Source organism: Zonotrichia albicollis, chromosome Z, assembly GCF_047830755.1.
Source record: "Zonotrichia albicollis isolate bZonAlb1 chromosome Z, bZonAlb1.hap1, whole genome shotgun sequence".
Classification (NCBI taxonomy): domain Eukaryota; kingdom Metazoa; phylum Chordata; class Aves; order Passeriformes; family Passerellidae; genus Zonotrichia; species Zonotrichia albicollis.
Window position 1 is genome coordinate 54,412,623 of NC_133860.1, and position 21,846 is coordinate 54,434,468.

General features: G+C 40.7%; 1 protein-coding gene across 4 annotated transcripts in view; it reads right to left on the bottom strand.

Annotated features, from left to right (window-relative positions):
• Positions 1–21,410, bottom strand: part of LOC102070136 (transducin-like enhancer protein 1) — an 82,069-nt gene extending 60,659 nt beyond the window's left edge. For 3 of the 4 annotated variants that reach the window (XM_074533648.1, XM_014272030.3, XM_014272031.3), the window contains exons 1-5: positions 20,417–21,410; positions 19,730–19,830; positions 18,174–18,237; positions 18,035–18,079; positions 75–137 (exon numbers count right to left, since the gene is read on the bottom strand). In XM_074533648.1, coding sequence (XP_074389749.1) covers positions 75–137; positions 18,035–18,079; positions 18,174–18,237; positions 19,730–19,830; positions 20,417–20,440 — 297 coding nt within the window. In that variant the 5' untranslated portion in view covers positions 20,441–21,410. The remainder of the gene's footprint in view (positions 1–74; positions 138–18,034; positions 18,080–18,173; positions 18,238–19,729; positions 19,831–20,416) is intronic. The other variant, XM_074533649.1, reaches the window with a different exon arrangement.
• Between the last annotated feature and the right edge of the window lie 436 nt (positions 21,411–21,846).

A 21,846-nucleotide genomic window follows, 5' to 3' on the forward strand; every position in this document is an offset into this window, starting at 1 on the left:
CATCTTAAAACTAGCTAATTTGCAAACAGAAAAACAACATAATCGCATTTTAACAGCTGAACAGTTTTACTTACTTCCTGAGACAAAAATGGGATGACTTGTGCACAAATTGTATTCAATCTCTTCGCAATTTCTGTCTACAGAGTAAAAGTATTTTGATTAAAAACTGCATTTTAGGGGTTTGACATATTAACTATTATACAGGATTATATTAAGTTCAGACAGTGAAGAAAGTAACAAAATATTACCCATTTTTCACACTACTGCAAATATAAGTACTTAACATACAAGCCTAGACATGGAAAGAGATTTTGTTAGCTACTCTAGGACATCTGCCATGTCTAAAGCACCTAATCTGTACACACATTTAGGCACAAATCTGGTCCTTGTATATACTTCATTATTAAGCAGAGCATTTTTGAAATCCATTAACTCCAAGATAAAGCCTTTTAAAAGGTAGATTTATTATTACTCAAATTATCAAGCAGCATAATATGAAGACAGCAGGAGTAGAAGAAAAATGCTTCTTTCCTGATCAATTTTATCTGCCTATTAGAAGGTAAAACGACAGAAATGCACCATTGGGAATACAAAAGAAATACTAAAACAGAAGAATGGAGACAAAAAGTGCAGACTTCTAAAATCCATATTGAAAGAGAATTAAAATCATGCAAACAAGGAAAAAAGAAATAGATCAGAAAATGTGATCTTGTGAACAGCACATTTGTGAAACCATGAACAGCAGGAGAACAAGGTTAGGAACCAGAAAAGAACAGAACAATCCTTCAGGGAAATCAACAGAGATTACAGCAGGACAAAGAATTTGAGTCCCACTTTTCAACAACCTCATATATCTTGTACTTCTCTATGTCCCACTTTGTCATGTCAACCTAAACCCTGGATTCCTGGTGGGGTAAAGGGATCCTTTTCTCTCATTACTCAGTGTTATCTGTGTTTACAGCCTTTCAGACCCATACATCTGCCCATAATTCAGAGCCGCTATTATAATTAACCCTCAAGCTACCTGTACAATTTCCTCAGTTTTCCTTAAAAACAGCAATTTCAGTCACTGTAGCACAGTTGCACAAAACCAAAATCAGCACCTAGACAAGAACACAGCTTATGTAAGAGACACTGAAAAGCTCCTGTCCATCCCTGTCATATAATCAATCCATAAAGACATTTCTTGGTTAGCTGGGGTTTTTTTTTAATGTTTCAAGACAGAAGAAACAAGCAGTCACTACTAGGAATCATTAGGCCTTCTATGACATCTTATGTATTAAAGCTGAGCAAAGATAAACTCACTGAAGTCAGACTAAAACTGTTAACTCTCTGCCAAGCCCTTTCCTGAATCTTTCCATAACTCTGAGGTTTTTCAAGAAGATGCTGTGGTATGTTGATCCTCATACATCAGTCACATCCTAACTGGGATACAAAATCAACCCTCTAGCTTTATGTCTTAGGAGACAGGTGATTTGGGATCTAAGCATAATTAGCAACTTGGACACCTCCTTCCAAACCTCTGACAGACACAGGGAAAATACATGATGGCATCTAGACCTGTAAAACACAATCTCTCTTGATGTGAAGCACTCCACCTGACCAAACCCTGATATTTGACACATCCAAAACTATACAGTTTTGCAGAAGCTTCCAAAGAAGTTCCGGGATGGCTTCTTCCTAGGATTAAAAGGTTTCCCTTAACTAAGGGCAATGAAGTGACAGTTGCTTTACAGGAAATCGTTGCCCCCCTGCAAGAAGGTGAACATATCTCTATTCTCAACTGAAACAGCTATCATTTCACAGAGTTCTGTCTGGACCACAACCACAAAACATCTATAATTCCATATTTAGCCTTTAGTACTCATACTATACACATAATAGCAAAGTCAACACTTGGAAGTTACCAGCTTATCTATTACTGGTCATGAGACTTAACTATTACCAAATCTGTTGGTATTTCTATGTTAAAGGAAGAAAAAAAACCAAACACATGTACTAATGGGCATTTTTCTACATACCTAGTATATCTCTCCAGAAAGCAGGGTACATCAGCTGTGGAAAGGTAGTCTGTTGCATAGCAATCTGTTTGGCTGATGTTTAGCTAAGATGTTTAGGATCCAAGACTTAATTGCCCTAGACCAATGGGAATAATTTTGTTTTTCAGCCAGGAACAAGTACGAATCACAGCAGGTGACAAGAGAGGATAGAGATGGAATAAAGTAAAGAAACTCACTTGGTCTCTACTGCAAAGTTATTTGGCCTGTATGGGCCACACAAATGGCCTACACATTTACCCTATTCTAAGGTAAATGTTCTTATTGCTGCTATAAGGGAAAAAATGCAATCCTATTTTTGGTGGAGTCTGTAAAACATGCAAGTTGTCCATATTATTGGATTTTTCTGCTCTGAATCCCCAACGTCTAACCTACACTGTAATAACATATCATACATGACATTAAACAGTAAGACAAAAATGTGTACTCTTCTTAGTTTGTCTTTACCAAACCTGGGCATCATTGAAGACCATATGTGAACAGCAACCTTAATTCAACTACAGTGCTAGAGAAACTTAAATGTACATGCCTAAAATAAGTTTATTTTGAGATTTCTTGCTGTTGTTACAAGTGCCAGTTAAGAGACACCTACACTGAAAATTGAAATGACTAGTCTATTAACCATAAAAAAGTCTGCTTGCCTTTAGAAGGCAGTTTGTCTAAGACAGTTTTCACACACGTTTTAAGTACTTAGAACTGTTTATCTACTATGCAATTTCATGCAGCTCCTGTTTGCTGCACTCTAATATTAAGTAAAAAAATGTCATTCACAAACATGTCAAAAAAATTTTGTTGTCTAGTAATTTGTCAAATTCAAAGTTTATGTAATTTTGCTGATCAAGAGCTGCAAGAGGTTGTCTTAAGAATTAAGAAATAATGAACATTTGTTACTTTAAATGTAAATGCAACAGTTCAATAGACAATGCATGTTTGCTTTTTAAGGTGAAATACCCTTGAGTATGCGTGCACGCGTGCCTGTAAGTGTGTACACATTCATTCTGGAAAGCAAAACCCCTTTCTGAAAGAGTCAAGGACAGTTTCATTAACCAAGACTAGACATCAGTTACTGGTGTCATTAGAGTAAGCCCACAGACTGGGGCTCAGAATTTGAAAGCCTTAAAATAAAGGTACTTATCTCCTGTTTCTAGAGGCTTTCGAATATAACATAACTATTACCTAACTGCTCATTTTGAGACATATAAATAAAGAGGTCCTAAGGATGAATAAACAAAGGAAACTTTGCAGAAAGCTGCTCAAACATAGACAAACATGACTAATTGCTCATGTTCTGTGGCTCCTTGGTAAAGCAGGCTACAGAAGCCTGCATCCTTCATGAAAGTCCTCTGAGCTCTACAGCAGCTCTTAGCAAAGCATCTGAAGTGCCCTTAATTGTTTGTGTTCTTAATGCAGAGCCTCTTGAATACATTCATTTTTAATAGAGAACTTGAGTGTGAGGCCCATCAAAGAATAACAAAACTACATCATTCACTGGTTCTTGCTGCTGTAATGATTGTCTTCTGATTTATTTGCAAATGACTAGCTTGTCAGACCCCTGACTGAAGTGCTACCCTCCTTTCTGAAGTATCATTAAAAATTAACATGAAGGAATTCAGCTGCATTTTGTAAAATTAAGTTCAGCAGATGGATTTTTTTCTCTTCACTTATGTAATTTTTTTTGCCTCTGTTCCATTTAGTTAAGGACTTAAATGTTTTGACCTAACCATTGCCAAACTCAAGTGTTTGTACTTAAGTTTGTCTTGCACATTTGTTAAAGTGAATTCTTAACATAATGACAAAGAACAAAGCAGCCAGACTAGTTACTAAATACAACACTCATTTAAATAAGGCTTTTTACTATGGACTTAAACTTGTTTGTAGAATTGAATTCTGCTTTCCTTCTGTATTGTTAGAAAAAAGTATTGACCTGTTTTCCTTTACAGTGGTCTGCTCCAGATAATTTTGCACTTTGATACCTTATGTGGAACTTTGGAAAGTACAGGCTATCATACCTAAATCACCACAAATTCTTGAAAAGGACAGATTTTTGCAATGAAATTAAAAGGAAGTATAACACAAGTATTCAAGTTGTATTTCACAGCATAACAAACACCCATGTGTATTTTAGCTCTATGTAAGAAGCCCTAACTCATGGGAACCAGCAGTTTAACTTCTGAGTGAAGAACACAGACTTTCTCTGAGGAGAATTAGTTAATCCCCTTTCAGCTTCAGAGGTTTCAAGGGGAGTAATTTTGGGTTTGCTCCAAGCAGTGTCTACCAATACATATCCCAGTACTAACTTCAGCTATAGGATCCGTGGTGATTTAAGACAAAAATTAAATCTTACAACATGTCAGTTTTAGCAATCACTTGCCCTGCAACAGCTGCTCCATTATTATGGCTCAGGCTCATCAAAGCTGTCCAGATTCTATTTTACAAAGTGATGCTTGGCTAAAAATGTCCATTTTATGTCAGAAGCTTGTTATTCATTCCTGCACTGAACTTCCAGTATCACAAAGTTAGAGCAGTGCTTTCAGATCTGATCTATCACCAGTTCTGAAGTATTCTTACTTTTTACATTTTTATTTATGCTATTATTATGATCCAATTTTGCAAGTAAAATTTGTAATAAATTCAGAAAAATACAGCTTAGGAACAATATGATTAAAAACAAAGCAAAAACCACCAATGTTCTGATAATACCAAAGAAGCATGTCCCAAATCATTCCCCTCAAGCAAAAGAATCAGAGAATCAGCCTTTAATGCACACAAAGGAATATACTGTTAAAACACATTCACAAAAGCTTTAGAAGGTAATTCTTAAGCATTCTGCCTCTGCTTACACTTTCAGGAATTAGAAAGCCAAGTACAACACTGAACTCCTCCTGGAAGGACAAAATGGACTTCCTGCCATTTACAGCATGTAACACAGTAATCCACTGGGGAGGAAAGGTCAACGTTGCACTTTTGGTCATTACTGAATCATTTGAGATTATCTGTGGTGGGGATGAGAAGAAAAATCGAAGCCTATGAGAATGCTGCGAATGGCTTGACCTCAGCCCAGTTTTCATCTCCATCTGTCTATAAGGCATGTGAATAAAAGCCCTCTTTCTGGGACATGCTTGACCATTTTTTTAAAATTCCTGCTGCAAGGCAGAACTCATTCAAATACCCAAAACTTGTCAAATGCAGTAAGAAACTGTATATTTTAGTCTTGTGTTGAAGTTTAATATCCATTTAGTGTTTTATTTTTTCCAACAGAATCATTAAAACAAGCAATGCACTTAAATGACAAAGCCTTTATTCTTTTTGTGATCAAAATCTTCAAAAACAAGAGAAAGCAGACGCATTCAGAGAGCAATTACAGAAAAAAATGTATTTCACTGTACTTAGTTTTCTGTATGCTTTGTTAGTACTTGCTACAGCATGACTCCAGCACCTTCAAAAATTAGTTGCTAAGAATTCAGGGGACGAGGGGATGTTGGAATTATAATTAAATCTCAAAACCTAAACACTCAAAAGCTTCAAATGATTAAGGCTAGCATTCTGTGAACTTTGCTGTTCATGTTATTGAATCCAGGTTGAGCACAGAGATATGCATATATTATGAATGCCCTTTTATTTAAAATTAATACACTACATTCCATTTTGGCAATGGCTGCAAAAGAAAAAAAAATAAAAATAAAGGCAACATGCCATTTAAAAGTTTAGGCCCCCACACTATATCAATGTCAAACAACAGCGTGTCAAGCTAAGATTCAATTCAGGTAAGTGCCACTGCCAAATTTTCTTGTTCCCAGACGTGCTTTAAGATTATTTTATTGCTTAAAATTTAATTTGTTCCAACTTGCGTTTCCATGACAACGTTGGCTAACCCTGCAAATCATTTGGGTAATTGGATATCTTATCTTTCTATTGCTCTCAAATCCAATGATTCTGGAAGAACTGCAGCAGCCAATCAAATTTACAGGCCTCCTGAGTAATAGACTTGCACAAGTAGCCACATCCATCTCCCCTTTTACTGCTGTACTAACCAACCTGTGACAAATTGTGGAAGTCGGCCTTCCAACTGTATTTAAAATTACAACACTTTCATCACTAATACTCTCACCAATAGGAAGGAGTGAGAAGGCTTACTCTCAACAGATACTTGATATTCAATCTGACAAGAAGCAATGGGTAGCATTCACTTCAGCAACAAAAATAATCTCTGAATTTTGGGCATAAACTTCAGTTTAGCATGACATGTAATTAATAAATACAGTTTCCTTCTGCCCCACATTAGTACTACTCATTTTGAGATCAGTCACCCACAAAATGATATTAAAATCCCAGAAGACTGGGATGAAAAATCTTTAGCAATAAAAAAACCAAAAGACCACTTTATTGCACGTAGGAGTGGGGAAAAGAAGTAGCAGAAATATTAACAGAATAAAAATTCAAAATTATAAAGATATTGAATGCTACATAGTTTCCAAAATGAAATTAGAGAGCTTTAATTCAGTACCTAAACTACTTTTATCTGAATCCTCTTAGATGTTCATTTGTAATTACAGAAAGGTCAAAATAATTTAAACATAAGCTACATATGATGCATAAGACAACAGCTACACTTGCCAAACATCTACTACAGATTTGGATCCCATTCAAGTGTAAAGTGACTGGATATATTTCAGATGTCTAATTTCAATGCTTTATAAAAATAGAGAGAGGCTGTGTGTAACTCAATGAACCACTGTACACAACTGCCCATCCCATTTACAGCTGTAAGTCCTGTTGAAACAAAGCCAACGGGCAACAAAGAGTCTGTTGTCAGGATGTCAAAGTGCTCCTTTCACATATCTTCACTATGTCAAGACTCTTCTTAAACTTGGCTAAAGAGGGCAGTTACCACATTTCTCCTTTAATCTAACTTCAGCCCATCTTGCTTAAGCACTCACAACTACAAAAGGTGTGTTTATCTAAATTTTAGTTCCATTGTTTGGTTTCCAAGCCTAAGCTAACCTTAAATACACACAGAAGTATTTAAATATCTTAAGTGAGCACACAGCTTTGTTTTACTTTCAAGCTGTTTTCCAGGACACAGAGTTCCCACTTTTATTTAGATTACAAGAGATGCTGAGAGAATCAACGGCTGACTCCAATCCAGAAGAGGTCTTTGCCACCTTTGCCTCCAGGGACACAATTTCTTTGAACCACACTGCAGACATCTAGAGACCTGCCAAACATCTCAACAACTAATCAGGCAGAAAACATTGCTACAATACAAACTGGGAAAAGACCGGCTTGGTAGACCACTATATCAGGTAGCTAAATAAACTCACAGGAGACATCCATCCAGTAAGAGAATAGCCCAAAGTATCAGGAGAACCAAGAGGTTTTTGGGAGAAACATAAGCTATCAATGAGTTCCCCTCTTCTCATCTAATGAGTTGTTATGGTGCTCTATAAGCAGCATGGTCTCCAAAATTACCCAGCACACTTTGCAGAATTATTTTTAAGGTCACTAAGAACTTGATTTACTCAGGACAACTGAGCAACACTGCACCACACAGTAATAAGGAGGAGACAAACAGCACAGAAAGATAAAAGAACATAAAAAGTATAACCCTAACTGCTACACTCCTACCAGGAAAGAGCACCAGCAGCTCTTAATTTAGTTTAGGATGCTATTTTAAAACTACTTCCTATTTCTGCAAATATCTTTTCAGTACTTGTCACATTGAGCCGCTTGATTGGGATGGCAGTAGAAAGTCAAAGCTCTTACAGAGCTGGAGAAGTACCTGGAATCAGTTTCTAAAAAATCAGAGCATGAAGTTCCTCAAACCAAGCACATACATTTACAGTATGCAAGTCAATAACAAAGCTGCAGTCAGGATTCTGTTCTTACCAACATTCAAGTAAGACTGTAACAGCACTAAGACAAGAATTTATTTACTAGAACAATAAGTAGAGAAATATTAAAACAAGGGTCTGAACTATTGGGGGGGGGGGGGAATCTAATCATTATGCAACAATCAGACTTTAGAAATAACTACCAAAGTAAGCATACCAACTAAGTCACATGTACTACTCTAAATGTAGTTTCACCATTTTAAAATACTTAGTATAGTCACAGCTCAGTTTCAAAAATCTATCAAGTCAGAAAAACAATTTAAACACTTATTCATATCAATGCTTCAGGTGCCATCAGGTGACTCACTAATGAATAACAAGTTAAAAGGATTGACAACTCCTTTGATAGTAACTAGTGGAACTACCCACCACATAGGATTTGCAAGGAAGGTTAACATAATGGATATTTTCACTGTGTAGGGAAAAAGGTTCGCAAATCTTTCAGCAAAACTTTGGGAACATGACACTAAATTCCTTACCCATTTTATTATTTTTATATATATTCTGTTGCTTACAGAATAGAAACAATAGTAAAAAGACTATCTAAATTGCATTCTAATCGACAAAAATGCCATAAAAAACCACAGGTCTGAAATATTTTTCAGCAAAAAACATCAGATTTATGCAAAGTCCAAAAAGGCAAAGTAATTACAGATAAGAGAGAAAGATGATGTTAACATCTTTGCTAAGAATCTGACAGTCATAGCATTATTAGGAACAACACTAGCAGCACATCAAAAATTTCATGGGAAAAAGGACAAAACCACTTGATTACTAAACCATGTATGGATAAAATCATTTGAGTTTTTTTTTTTGAAACTAAGAAGTCCTGCATTCATGATAAGTCCAGTATTTTTTAGTGTTTCCCACTAACAAGCATAAAGATCTCTTCATTTACCCTAATCCTCAATTTGCAAAGAGTTTCAAGCTGAGAAAGACAGAATATGCTAGAGAATAGCTTCAGAACTCACTTTACAGTGAATGGAAAAATGGACTGAAAAGTAAAAAGGACAGGGATAAAGGCCCATAGCATGCCTAGACAGGAACATAAAAGAAAAGGAAATAATGGCCTTAGGAATGAAACTCTCGGTCACAGAGGATCAGAAGTTGAACATAAGTCAATAGCAGGCTGTTGCAGAAAAGGCTGCCACCGCAGTAAGCCGTATTCAGAGCAAGCCTTCTGTGCCACTCAGCAAGGCATTTCCTCCCTGGAGTACTGTACTTCAGCTGGGCAACACCATTCAGAGAATGAACACTCAACTTCAGAGGTATGCAGCACGGTTCTGCAAGGCAGGGGAACGATTTTCTCTCCTTGTCCAGGGTGAAGAAAATGCATAGTAAAGAGCTGAAGTTACAACAGAAAAGACTGAAACTGTAACTCAAGAAGCACTTCAACAGCAAGGACATAAAAGCAATCTGTTACCTGAAGAGCTTGAGGGTTGCCACTGCTGTTGAAGTCTTTGCTAACAGATAGAACAAGCATCCTATCAGTAATGACATTGGTATAGCTGATCCTGCTAGGAGGACACAGGGAGGCACTAGGCCCCTGCTAATGACGTGATTCTAGAGTTCATATTTCAGTTTGAATAAACAACCTAAAAGGTTTCCATAGGTCTTGTTGAAAATTTTGCTTTTGTTTAACTGACAATTTATAGTCACCATTTGAGGCCACAGACAGCTAGACTAGTTTACTGTCTGAAAAGTAATGGCTGGAAATCTTATAACCAGCCATTTTAAACAACAGGAATTTTACACCAATATTTTACAACAATAGAAATTCAGAATGACCTTGCACCTTAAAGAAAGATGAATGTTTTACCTTTTTTTTAGTGAAATGAAAAGCTTTGTTGTAAATAGGAACTGTTGGAGCAAAAGTACAAAAGAATCATCTTTTTGTAAGTCATTTTTCCCAAGAAAGTGTAGGGTTTTCATCCTTTCTTCCCAGCTTAAATCAAATTTATATACTCAAAGTTGAGATAATCATGTCTTGAAGCAGAGAGCATGGCATTTCAAGGGGTTTAGAGCACTTAAAAAACAAACTCATAAATAGGGAGATTTCCACAGATCATAAAACCCACCCAGTTTCAGATGTCCTTTCTTTTTCTTGAGCTAACAAAAGCAGGTTGTCATAGACTTAATGTCTTATCAAGATGCAGGTCAGCAAGCATACCCATTCCTGTTCCCATTCTCCAAAATGAAAGCTATCTTTTGTTTTTGCTTGCTAATCCATAGAAGACTTTAAAATGGCACAAGTAGAGATGGCAGCATTTTGTTCTCTAAATCAATTTTATCCTCAGCCATCAACTAGATGTTTCAGCACACAGAAAGATCAGTCCTTCCCTTCTAATTCAAAAATCCATACTACCATTGCCCTTGCAAACTGCTAAACAAGCAGTATCGGCAATGCACTTGTGTTCTGTAATATATTTACTGCAAATCCCAGCGGCTTGCCTCCTAATGCAGTTTTCTATTGTGTCTGTTCTTGGGTCAATACAGTGACTGGTCACCTTACAAGTAAGTTACTTGGACCAACTGTTTACACAAACATCAAAAAGCTTCAAGACAAAGGAAAAAAAAAAGACCAAACAGAAAAAAGAGAACATCCATGTTGCTGAGGGAGGGGGACAAAAAAAAATCCAAAAACCTAAACAAGCTAAGAAGTCTTAAACCAAAACACAATTTGACCTCAGTTTTCTGTTTTATTATCACATAGCCAAAAAGGGTAGTTAGCTGTTCAGATCACGTATGAAGTTCAAAATACCTTCAGATAGACAGCCCTGACACAAAGTTTACCTAACACCCCTCAAAGAACTTAAATCTGAAATTTAATCATCGGTGCTACTTTGTTCACAAAGAACAAATGTTCTGAAGAACATAAAGAAAAGGCAGGAGCAACTTCGCCAATCTCCACTTAGCGACAAGACACTTCTAATACACTCTGCAATTTCTCATTAGACACTGAGTATTATCATTATAAAAAAATTTAGGGACACTCACCAAACACAATAATTTCCTGAACTGATTTCCTCATACTAGAAAGTGTATTTTATAAGTAGGCTTGCTAATAAGACTCAACACTCAAAACAAAAGAAACCCAAACAGCCCACCTGGATGCTGTCAAGATTCATATAAACCTATGGAAACAATAATAAAATCTCTAACTAGAAAATATAATCAAAATACTTTCAAGGGAAATTGGAATAAAAAAAGGCTTACAGCATTATTTCACAGGGTTGTAGCATTTAAAATTTTGGTTTTGTTGGAGGTGTTTGTTTGTGCAGCACCAGGGCTTCTTTCTTAAAAGAGACAACCTCAGGAAATAACTGATTTTTAAGTCTAACCTGATTTAACTAGAGTTCGGTTAAGATTAAACTCAATTTCAGCAAGCTCTAATCCACTTTTCAATCACTACCAGCACTATGCCAGAAACAGTTCACTAGTGGAGTTTCACAGGGGCCTTTGCTGCAATCTGTTTTACTAATATGATCAGCAGCACAGCCTGGAAAAGACAGCAACTGGTGAGTAAGAAAACTTGCTCCATAAAAGGAATTGCTCCATAAAAGAATTAGAAAGAAAGTAAACACAAAGGCTTCAAGGAAATAGAAATGCATTATTTTATCCAAAAGAAAGTAAAAGCAACAGCTAAAGAATTGCAGAGAGACCTTACAAGAGTAAATGGGCAATGAAACAATTGTACGTAAACAAGTTTTACATACACTAGGAGTAGACATCCCTAGCCACGTACAATGATGGTCCCTGAGCTTACAATTATCATTCATGGTAAGAACTCAAATGTGAAACAAGTCTCCAGCAGTTAAGCATTTCATGGCAGTGAAAAGGAAAAACTTGGAAATTTTACTGAAAAAGAAATAAAAATTAAAGTAAAACCCAAACAAATACCATTCAGAAAACAGAAAAAGGTGATAATACAAATCTCTCATTCACCAGGATCCTGAGAGCTGCATCTAGCTCCCCTTTTCAAAAGTCTAAGTTAAAAATTCAAAAAGGTTGAGTAAAAAGAAAGTGATCAAAGAAAGCTTCACAACTGTTTAAACTGAGACTGCCCAAGCTTATAAGGAGTCAACACAGATGGGTTGCAAGAGATACACCACTTGGGCTCCATTGAAAACACAGCTAGGCATCAACAGCTTCTGTCCTGAGAAGCAGTGACCATCTAATACAGTGGAAACCAGGTTCAAAGCAAACAAAGGTGGGGGGTTATCCTAAATCTGGAACAACTTTCTCCCTACAACAGCTCAGCAATAGTGTAAACACACTAGAAAGCAGTTTTGCAGAGGAGGGCTCTGGAGAACAAGTTGAATATGCATCAGCCCCACACTCGTGCTGATGGAGGCTACACCTCATGTGAAGACACAGGAGAATGACTGTAACCAGCTGGCTACAAACTGACTGAAACAATTCTCCTTTCTGTTCCCCTTGTTTGGCAAGAAGGAAGATGCTGGTAAACTGGAGCAAGTCTCTAAGTGCCACCAGTAAGATGATCAAGCAATGAGAACACACATCATACCAGGGAGAAAATATATTTGATCAGCTTCAGGAAGAAAGGGATTAATGGGTAGACAAGACCTCATTGCTGAAAAAGAAGTGATTATGGAGAGGACTATGTCAGCTCCTTCTCAGAGGTGCACAATAGAAGAACAAAAGGCACACAATGGTTACCAGTGCGGAAAGGTAAACTCCCAGTTGGTGAAGGACAAAATTCTTCACAATAAGGGCAGGTCAAACATGAGAAAGTGTTGCCCTGACATGTCATGCAATATTACCTCCAAAAAACTGTTTTAGGTAGAAATTTGACACTTACAAGAACACAGATTGCAAATTCAGCTTGACTATGGGATCAACTTGCAAGAACTTCAAAAGTCGTAGCCTTCAAGTAATCATAAAGGACTAATCTGTTAAACTAGTTGTTTTGACAATTAAATGTGGGCAAAACTATGAATTCTCCCTGCCTTTGTTTTTCCCCTTTCTGAGAGGAGCTATGTAAGCAATTATTGTTCAAATACCTACACTTAAAAATCCAACTAAGTGTGATACTGAAAGTGACAATAGTGGTGTTTGACATAATTGCCATTAGATGTCCCTAAATCTTACCCCAAGTTGAAAGTTTCATTAGTTCCATTCAAAGCTGTCATCATGTTTAAAGTAGGTACTGTGCAGTCTTCCGATAAGTGCCAGTTGATCCAAAATTGGTTTTAAAGGCTTTTACTGTACGCCAGTGGTGATCCATCAAGTCTAAAGGATCCTAATTTTCCATTTTGCATAGGAGATGCTGCATTTTTAGCACTTTGCTGCAAACACTCAAGTAGAGGGGGACAAAAGGCAATTCAGATGCTCAGCTTCATTTTGTATAACAACCAGCAGAAGGAGGAAAACCATTAAGCTTTCTCCACATAGTCTGTTGTGACAAAAGGATATTGCACATTTAGAAAGCATTTCCCCTCCTACTCTTCCCCCAACCCTGGAAGTTACCAGCACTTTTTTTTCCTTCCCTCCAACTGAACAGACACACAAACTACAGCAACAGATGCTGCAATGCAAGCTCCAGCAATGCAAGGGAAATGTAACAATGTAGATGGTAGGAATAGTGTTCCTCACTCTGGCTCCTTGAGGAACCTGAAATCTGGTAGACTAAGTCTAAAATAAGAGATGATCAGCCCCTATTTAACATATGTACAGTGTTTACACTCTGACACGCTTTTGAATTAAGTTCTATATGGAGCTGACATAATAGATGGTATCTGACAACATGGTTTTATGAAAGCCACATGGAGATGTACTTCACAGTGCCCTGAATCTGTCAGATAACTCCTTCACAATAATGTTGGCCTCAAGCTTGAAATATGGTTCAAAAGTCACGAAAGTTGAGGTAATTACTCGAGTCTTTTCTCCTCTTTAAAACTGGCAACTCTATTTGTGGTTGAAATAGCTAGGCTGCTGACACAACTGCACTCATTTAGAAACCAAATATTTGTAGAATAAGTACAATTTTTTCAGAGAAAAATACTGTCACAATCAAGCCTACCATTTTCTCTTTTAAATAAAAACAGTTTTTGCATGTCTTTTGTGGCTGTGCCAACTGTAAAATGTTCTTGAAATATTCACTGCACACCACCAAAACCTTAAGGAGTTTTTCATTCCAATAATTAAAATGTAGGAAAACGAGAGGAAAATTAATTTATCTTTAAATCCCTTTCAACAGCAAAGCCATCCTACTCAAGAGCTGCAGAGATCTAACTAAGCTCCTTAATTCCCTCCTGTTTAACCCTCTCCTGAAGACTGATGTTCTAATGAGATATCATTAGAAGACTTTGTCCTTTGCCATGAAGCATTAGAAATGATTCCACAGAACAGTCCAGGATAAAACAGACATGTAACTCCTGTACAACTGGTTAACACAATGCAGCTTTGGAGTTGGTATACTTTTCTACAACAGGCAAGCTACTGAATGACAGGTCTGCCTCCAGGCAGGTCACAGGGATCAAAAAGACCCACCCAAAGAGAAGGAAACCTTGCTGTAACTGTTGGGAGAGCAGAAACCCAGATGCTGCAGTAGTTTATAAGTCTAGCACTTGGTTCAGCACTGCCGAATTTTTTTTTTTCCTGTGGCTGCCTGCCAATGAACAAAAGATAATCTTGCACCTAAGCAATCCAGACATTAAATGCACAGGAAACCTTATCTTCTGACTTATGACAGAAGATGACAAGCAGAGCTGGCGAAAATAAAGACGGAGTGCCCAAGGAGCCAAGGGCAGGAACTCTAAGTACAGCAGGATTTTTAACACCCAACCAACTTGGCAATAGCAGCTGATTCATCTGCTTTGCCAGCCACAGATGTCACATTGGGGAAAATCTCACTTGGACAGCATAACACAGAAAAGAAACTGAAGACCACACAATGTTCTTATTCATTCTATCGTGACACATATGAAAACAACATCTAAATCAAACCACATCCTACCCAAACAAATCCTCAGGTGGTTGTTTCTGTTTCAGATATGCAAAACTCGGTCAGTAACTACTCACCTTAAAATAATTTCTACAAACACAGTGTAGGTGTGTACATAAAACATGCTCTTAATAAAAAGAAATCTCTGGAATTCTTAAATTAAAGTTTAAAAACCTATGCAGAAAAAGAGAGAAACAAACAAAACCAAATCTAAACCAGATAAAAATGTGGCAAAAAGATTATTTCCTGACCACTTTTCAGCCACCAGGTTGAAACGCAGCAGCACCTTGATTTAAGCACACATCACACAGTTAAGCACTGCAAAGAGCCAAAGCTAGATTTGAAAGGGAAGCCCTTCTGTGGCCATTCCTGGACTTAAATACAACATATTCAAGTGATGAGCTCTGCTGTTTGTGTATGCAAAGTTCACCTCAGTTAAGTCTGTTTATAACAACATTCAAGTCTTGACTAACTTTATTTTAGTTAAATTATAACAGATTATTAAATTAAACTAAGACAGAACTGCTGACACATATCCATCAGTACAAGAACTCAAACTCATTTACATGCAGGCTTACTGCAAGTACTTCATTTTATCTAAGTGACTGTACCTTAACAGTGATGTACACACCACACTCCATAAATAAGCTCTGCTGCAGTGTAATTTTGTTTTTCAAACAGCAGCCTAAGCAATCTGAAGAGTTTCAACAGAGCAAGTACAGCATCCAAACAGGAGGAAGACCTTAAAAATGTTAAAGCTTGTTCACTGGAAAGTTTCCCCACCACTGCATTTTCCAGTAACAAAGATGTTGTCAGAAATGACAATTTTTCATGTCCCCTGATGATGCCTTGCTAGCATTTGGTTATAAGCCATAAAGCAGGAATAATTTCAGCCTGTCAGGAGTCTAGCTAATGCCCAGTTTCCCCCTAGAGAGAATTCCTGTCAAACGTAATGAGAGCTCCAAAGGCCCTTTCTACAACATAATGAGCACTTAGGCCATGCTGGTGATCAGCCAGCAAAAAGCATCAATTTGAGCCTGGCTACACCCTTGGGGGTAGACGTCACCAGTTAATAAGAATTATGATTACTATCTGTCAAAAGCCTCCTCAGAACTTATCGTTAGCAGTGGAAATTCAGAAGAATGTCACTGTTAGTTTTTTTGGGGGGTTTTTTGGGGTTTTTTGTGGTTTCTTTTTTTTCCTCTTGTTTTGGTTTTTTTCTTCCCGTAATCTAAGGCCACCTACATACTGAACTGCAACACCATTTGGCATCCTCACTGCAGGAATCTAAATCAATAGCCTTTAACATGAAGGTGCTACTTTTACCAGAAATTAGAATTACTTAACATGTAAAAGCATAGTATCTGAGACTCACATCCAGAGAAATGTATTTATACCTTTAAAAGCCTATTATTTTCTTAACAGCACACACAGAGCAAGTGTGCACTACTCTCCCCAGCTACAACTAACACAGATATAATGCTCTGTCATAAATCTTAAAAGCTTCCGAAGTATCACCGCCTACTGGGTACATAATTCTAATTGCCACACATACAGGACATTAAACCTTTATACATATGTTAAGGTCAAAGTGGGAACCTTAGTTCTCACCCACTTTAATCCTGTGGGTTTAATTGATTTTACCTAAAGTTAATTCCTAGTACACTAACTGAAATCACACATTCTCTTCAAAGAGCTCCTGAAAATAACATCCATTTTGCAGCAAATGATCTTCCTATACAGATACTGGCATCCTCATTGGTTACAGTATGCCAAGAAATTATTGAAGAAAAAAAATGCGAGGAAAAAAAAACCTCAAAATCACAAAGCTATGAAAAGTCTCCTCACAGAAAACCGGACATTCTTCTAAAACACAAGACACAAGAAAATTTGTTAGGCTACAGTACAGAACCAAGTCAAATACTAAGCTTGCTGTTCCATCTGGTTATTTGGTTCATTATTTTTAAAAAAAAAAGGTTGTCATAATACGACTTCTTTTAATGGCATTTTGAATTGAAACAAGCAAAAACCCTCCAAAACCCTAAAGAGTACCTACCCAGATTTGGAGACAGAAAGCTATCATGGAATTACAATGCCACCCTACCAAATATGGCATTTTCAGAGGAAAACAAAACAAACAACAAAAAAAAAATTCAAAGAGTTCAGAGTTACAAAAGCAAAACTCAACTCCGTAATTCACTTGCTTAATGAATGTCTTTGAATATACTGAAGATCTGAAGCCTGAACTAATCAATTTCTTCGCTGTGCCCTAGCCGGTCAGCCATGCTCTTTAATTTAATGAAACAAGAGTTTTAGATGAAATAGCACATACACATCAAGAAAGAATTGTATTGTTGCACTTTGAAATGTGTCCAACTGTGCAACTTCATCTAATGATAATTTTTTTAAGAGGCCATCGATTTCTGAAAGACTTATTGTACTAGCATCTTGATGAAAAAGTGAATGTCAGCATATCTACAGAATACTTACACCCTGCCATTAATGCTTTATTTGGCAGACAATGACTACTCAATTGAGGGTCCTCTGGGCTGTGCAATCATTTAGCTTTTCTTCTCTTATGAGGTCCTTAGTGTCTTGTTCCAGTTCAATACTCTTTTTATTCACCATTATAGTGGCCATAAGTGTGAATTTTATGGGAACTTGCAAACTCAGTCATAACTAGAGCTTTCCAAGTCACTAATCTCTTCATACCTTTACAAGGCAGGGATTTGAGTAACTATGACTACATATGCTACACAGACATGGGATCAGTTCTACATGTCAGCACCTCTACCAGTAACAAAACAAACAAACAAAGAAAAACCCAACCCAAAAAACCCTCAAATTTATAAGTTACTGAAGTGCATTTTTAAAACCACAGATACAAGACCTTTCCTATTTATGCCCAAGTCTTTCAGAACCAGTACCAAAAAAGGTACTGCTGCTTAACCTAATTTACACCTCATCTGACAGGAGGTAGGCAAAGGTCTACTAATCAGGCTACAAATCAGGCTATTGATTCAGACAGGATACCTTCATCTGAGCACAAACAGCACAGCGACATACAAATGCACCAGACAGACTGCAGATTTTGCAGCTTAGAAAACAAAATGTCTTACCTGTTTGTGCATTTCAATGTTTAATCCATACGACATTTCATAGTACTGCAAAGAAATGAACGTACATTATTTTCTTATACTGACTTACATTGTATTAGGAGATATTTACTGAAACAGAGATAAAAACAAATATACTTACCATCACATAATGCCTCTGCATTTCCGTCTTTTCGCTTGCCAGTTTCTCACATTCCAATTTAAGGCTACAAAATAGATCATGGTTTAATGTAACACATCGTTTTTTGGCATCTACCCTCCCTATTTGTATTTTGACAGAAGCTGCTAATTAAAAAAAATTCATAAACTGACTTTCAACATAGAAAGACTTAATCATACTTGAAATAAAAAGGCCAAAGAAGAAATTTAAAGAACATTTCATGGGTGCTGTATGAGGCCTGAACTGTCTACAGAACCTAAACATATCGACTCTTCATACTTTGACAAAGAGCTGCTATTAAGTGCTGCAACTTACAAGTTAGAATAGGGTCTGAATTTCCCGTTAAGTACTTCTCAGGAGTAAAAAGATAAAAATAGAGGCATTTCTTTCTATACAGCACATAGTAAATGACTGCCAAGTTACACCACTCACATTTACAATTACAACTTGAGTATAATTTTTACCTTAAATACATTCTAGCAAATGTTACCTTGCCTAGTGCTTGAAAACTGGTAATTCTGAGTATCATTTACTGGCAAGTTTCTTTTCATAAACAAAAGTTAAGTTGCATTTGCATGTCTCATCACAAACTGATATAATTGTGATTACTTTCACTTAGCCTCAATGTTTCCTTTTCTATCAAACTGATTTTTTAAATGATACTTGCAAGCATCCTATGGAACACTTAGCGTGCAAGCAGTACTTTTCACTCACAACTACAAAGCCAGATTTTTAGAGTTTACCTTGTATTTCTTAACCAATAAATGGCTTAAGAAAGTTAAAACTACAGTATCATAGGTAAAGGAAGAGGAAGCATAACTAGAACCAAGCAATTTCTGACTGGAAAACCAGTAAAGCTTTTACTTCACTCCAAATGTTCCAGGTGCACATTAGTACAAAATCAGTGAAGGTTAATGATCCTCGTCACCAGATGACCAGAATCAAAAAGAACCTGTACCCTAAATCTCTGAAAGGACCTCAGCAGCAAGCACACACCCACAAAGAACTTCTGAAGGGCAGAGCAGCAACGAGGAGTGCATCCCACAACTTCCATGGATTATGGTAAACTTTGTGTTACTACTCTGAGTACTTGTGCGTTTTCACCGTCTTCCCTGGCTCTTAACAACAGGGCGCTGGAATTTTATTAATTTTTGCATTAACACCACACACAAATGAGCAAACATGAGAAGTAACCTCCTTAACGCGCTGTGCCACAGAACTGGCGCAGGTTTTCCCGGGATACACTGAAGCGACCCCTCCACATACGGGTTCCCAAGACACACCGCACTTGTTCGAACGCGCAGAGGCGCCGAACGCTCCGGCTCGGACAGTTCAGGTGCCCGGGGCAGGGCTGTGTCCCAGGGCCGGCGCACCCGGAAGCCGCGCCGGGCCGCGCACCGGGGCTGCCCGCGCTCCCCCCGGTCCCTCGGCGGGGCGAGCCGCGAGCCGCACGCCACCGCCTGGGCGCGCCCGTCCGCTGCAGCCCCCGCCCGCGCTGCTCCGGGCCCCGCAGCGCCTGCTCCCGGGACGGCCCTCACCTGTGGTACTGCGCCTGGAGGAACTGGAACTCTTCTTTGATGCGGTCCAGCGACTCCGGGATGGTGAATTTGAAAGGCTGGCCCGCAGCCTGGTGCGGGGTCTGGCGCGGCGGCGGCGGCACGGGAGAAAGATGCACGTTCAGACACTGCGCGGCCGCCCCGCGGGCAAAAGGAGGGGACGCTGTCCATCGCGGCCGGGCCGGAGGGATGGAGAGAACGCCCGGCCCGGCCCGCCCCGGGGCGCTGCGCAATTGTTACCCACCTTCCCGTCCCTCATCTGCGGTGGGGCCGAGGTTAACCGCGCTCCGACCCACCCGCTCCTGCCGCCGCCGTCTACACGAAAGCATGAAGTACCGGCTTCTCCCGCCGACCCCCGCCGCGGCGGCACAGCCAGCCCCATTCCGGGCGCGGTGCTCGGCGGATGCTGCCCGGCCCGACGGCGACCCCCCGCCGTCCTGCCCAAGGCGAGTAAGTTGCCCACGCAACAAAAGTACTGGGGGCCGCTCCGGCAGGCAGGACGAGCCGCTCGATCCCGGAGAGAATTAACTTGTGAGGGCGCCTTCCTCTCCCTCCCTTCCCCCCTGCCCCCCAGCCCCAGCAGAGCAAGCGAGCGGAGGTGCGCTCCGCAGCGCCCTGCCCTCGCCCCGCGCACCGCGCCCGCGGAGCGGCGGCCCGAGCCGTACTTACGGGGTGCCGGCTCTGGGGGAACATGGCTCCGGCCGCGGCGGCTCTCCCTCGCAGCGCGGCTCTCGCGGCGAGACTCCCCGCCCTGCCCCGGCTTCACACCCGGTGCGCCCAGGGGACAGGAGCGGCGACACCCGCCGACCGCCTTCCCTCCGCCGCCGCGGGCAGCAGCGGGGCGAGGCGCGGCTCAGTGCCCCCGCCGCGGGGACATTCCCCAGCCGCGGCGTCCTTTGTTGCTGTTGTTCCAAGGAGGGCTGAAGGTGGCCGGGAAAGGCGTACGGGCCGCGCTTGGGACGGTCACCAGCGCCCCGCGCTCTTTCGGCTGCGCTTCGACCGGCGGGCGGCGCCCGCAAGGCCCGGGCGCGGCGGGACGGGACCCGACGGGGCGCAGGGGGGAGGCCACAGCCGCCCCTCAGAGGCGGCGAATAATCCCCTTCACGGACTCGCAAGTGGTCGATGCGATTGTAAGGCCGGAAATCCCAGGCGGAGGAGACTCCTCTCTCCTCTTCTGCCCCTTGTCAAAAGGGGAAAATCCAGCCGAAGGGAGCGGATCGCAGTGTCCGCGGCGGGACCGTCGGAAGCCGAGGGGGGCGACAGAAAGTCTCCAGGCAGGGACGCGTTGCTCGCAGGCGTCGGCGCAGGGGCCAAACCACCGGCAAGACACAGAGCGATGAACAAGGGAGGAAGGCAGGAGGAGGAGGAAGGAGGCGGGCGGGCGCTCTTGCACAGCCGTCGCCGATCGGAGCAGCTCCAATAGCACATGCACGAAACGCTGGAGGGCAGAGGAAAGGGTACCACACACGCAGCACAGACTCTTCCGTTAGTTGCAGAGAAGTCCCCAGGACAAAAGGAAAGCAAACCCCTCAAGATGCTCGCTGGCCTTAGCGTCCAGGCAACCAGCCCCGTTGGGGAAGATTTAAAAAAAATAAAACAGAGATGAAAGCGTCCGTTTGAGGTTTAAATCAGACGGGAAGCTCCTTCGTGCAACAGCACCACTACAGCCTCTTACAGGCGGGCGCGGATCTGGGAGCTGCGCGTCTCACCAGAGACCTCCAAGCGCGATACATCGCGGCGACATCAGCAGCATCATCCTCATCCTCGCTCTCCTCCGCGGCGGCCCGCCGCTCCTCGTCGACCCGGGATATAAAGTTCCCCCCAGCTGAAAAATCCGAACCCGAGCGCACGGGAATACCACCGGCTTCCTCTGCCCCGTCCCCTCCGCGCCGGCCAAGGGCAAGGGGGAGCCGAGGCGGCGGCCTGGCGGGCGGCGCTCGGCGGGACCTGAGGGCGGCTGCGGCCGAGCTGGACACGCCGCGCTCGCCCGCGCCGCTTACATTAGCACGCGGTTTCACACTCCGCCGGCTAACCAGCCGCGCGGCCCCGCCCACGCCGCCGCGCGGGGGGCTCCCGCCCAATCGCCGGCCCCGCCGCCA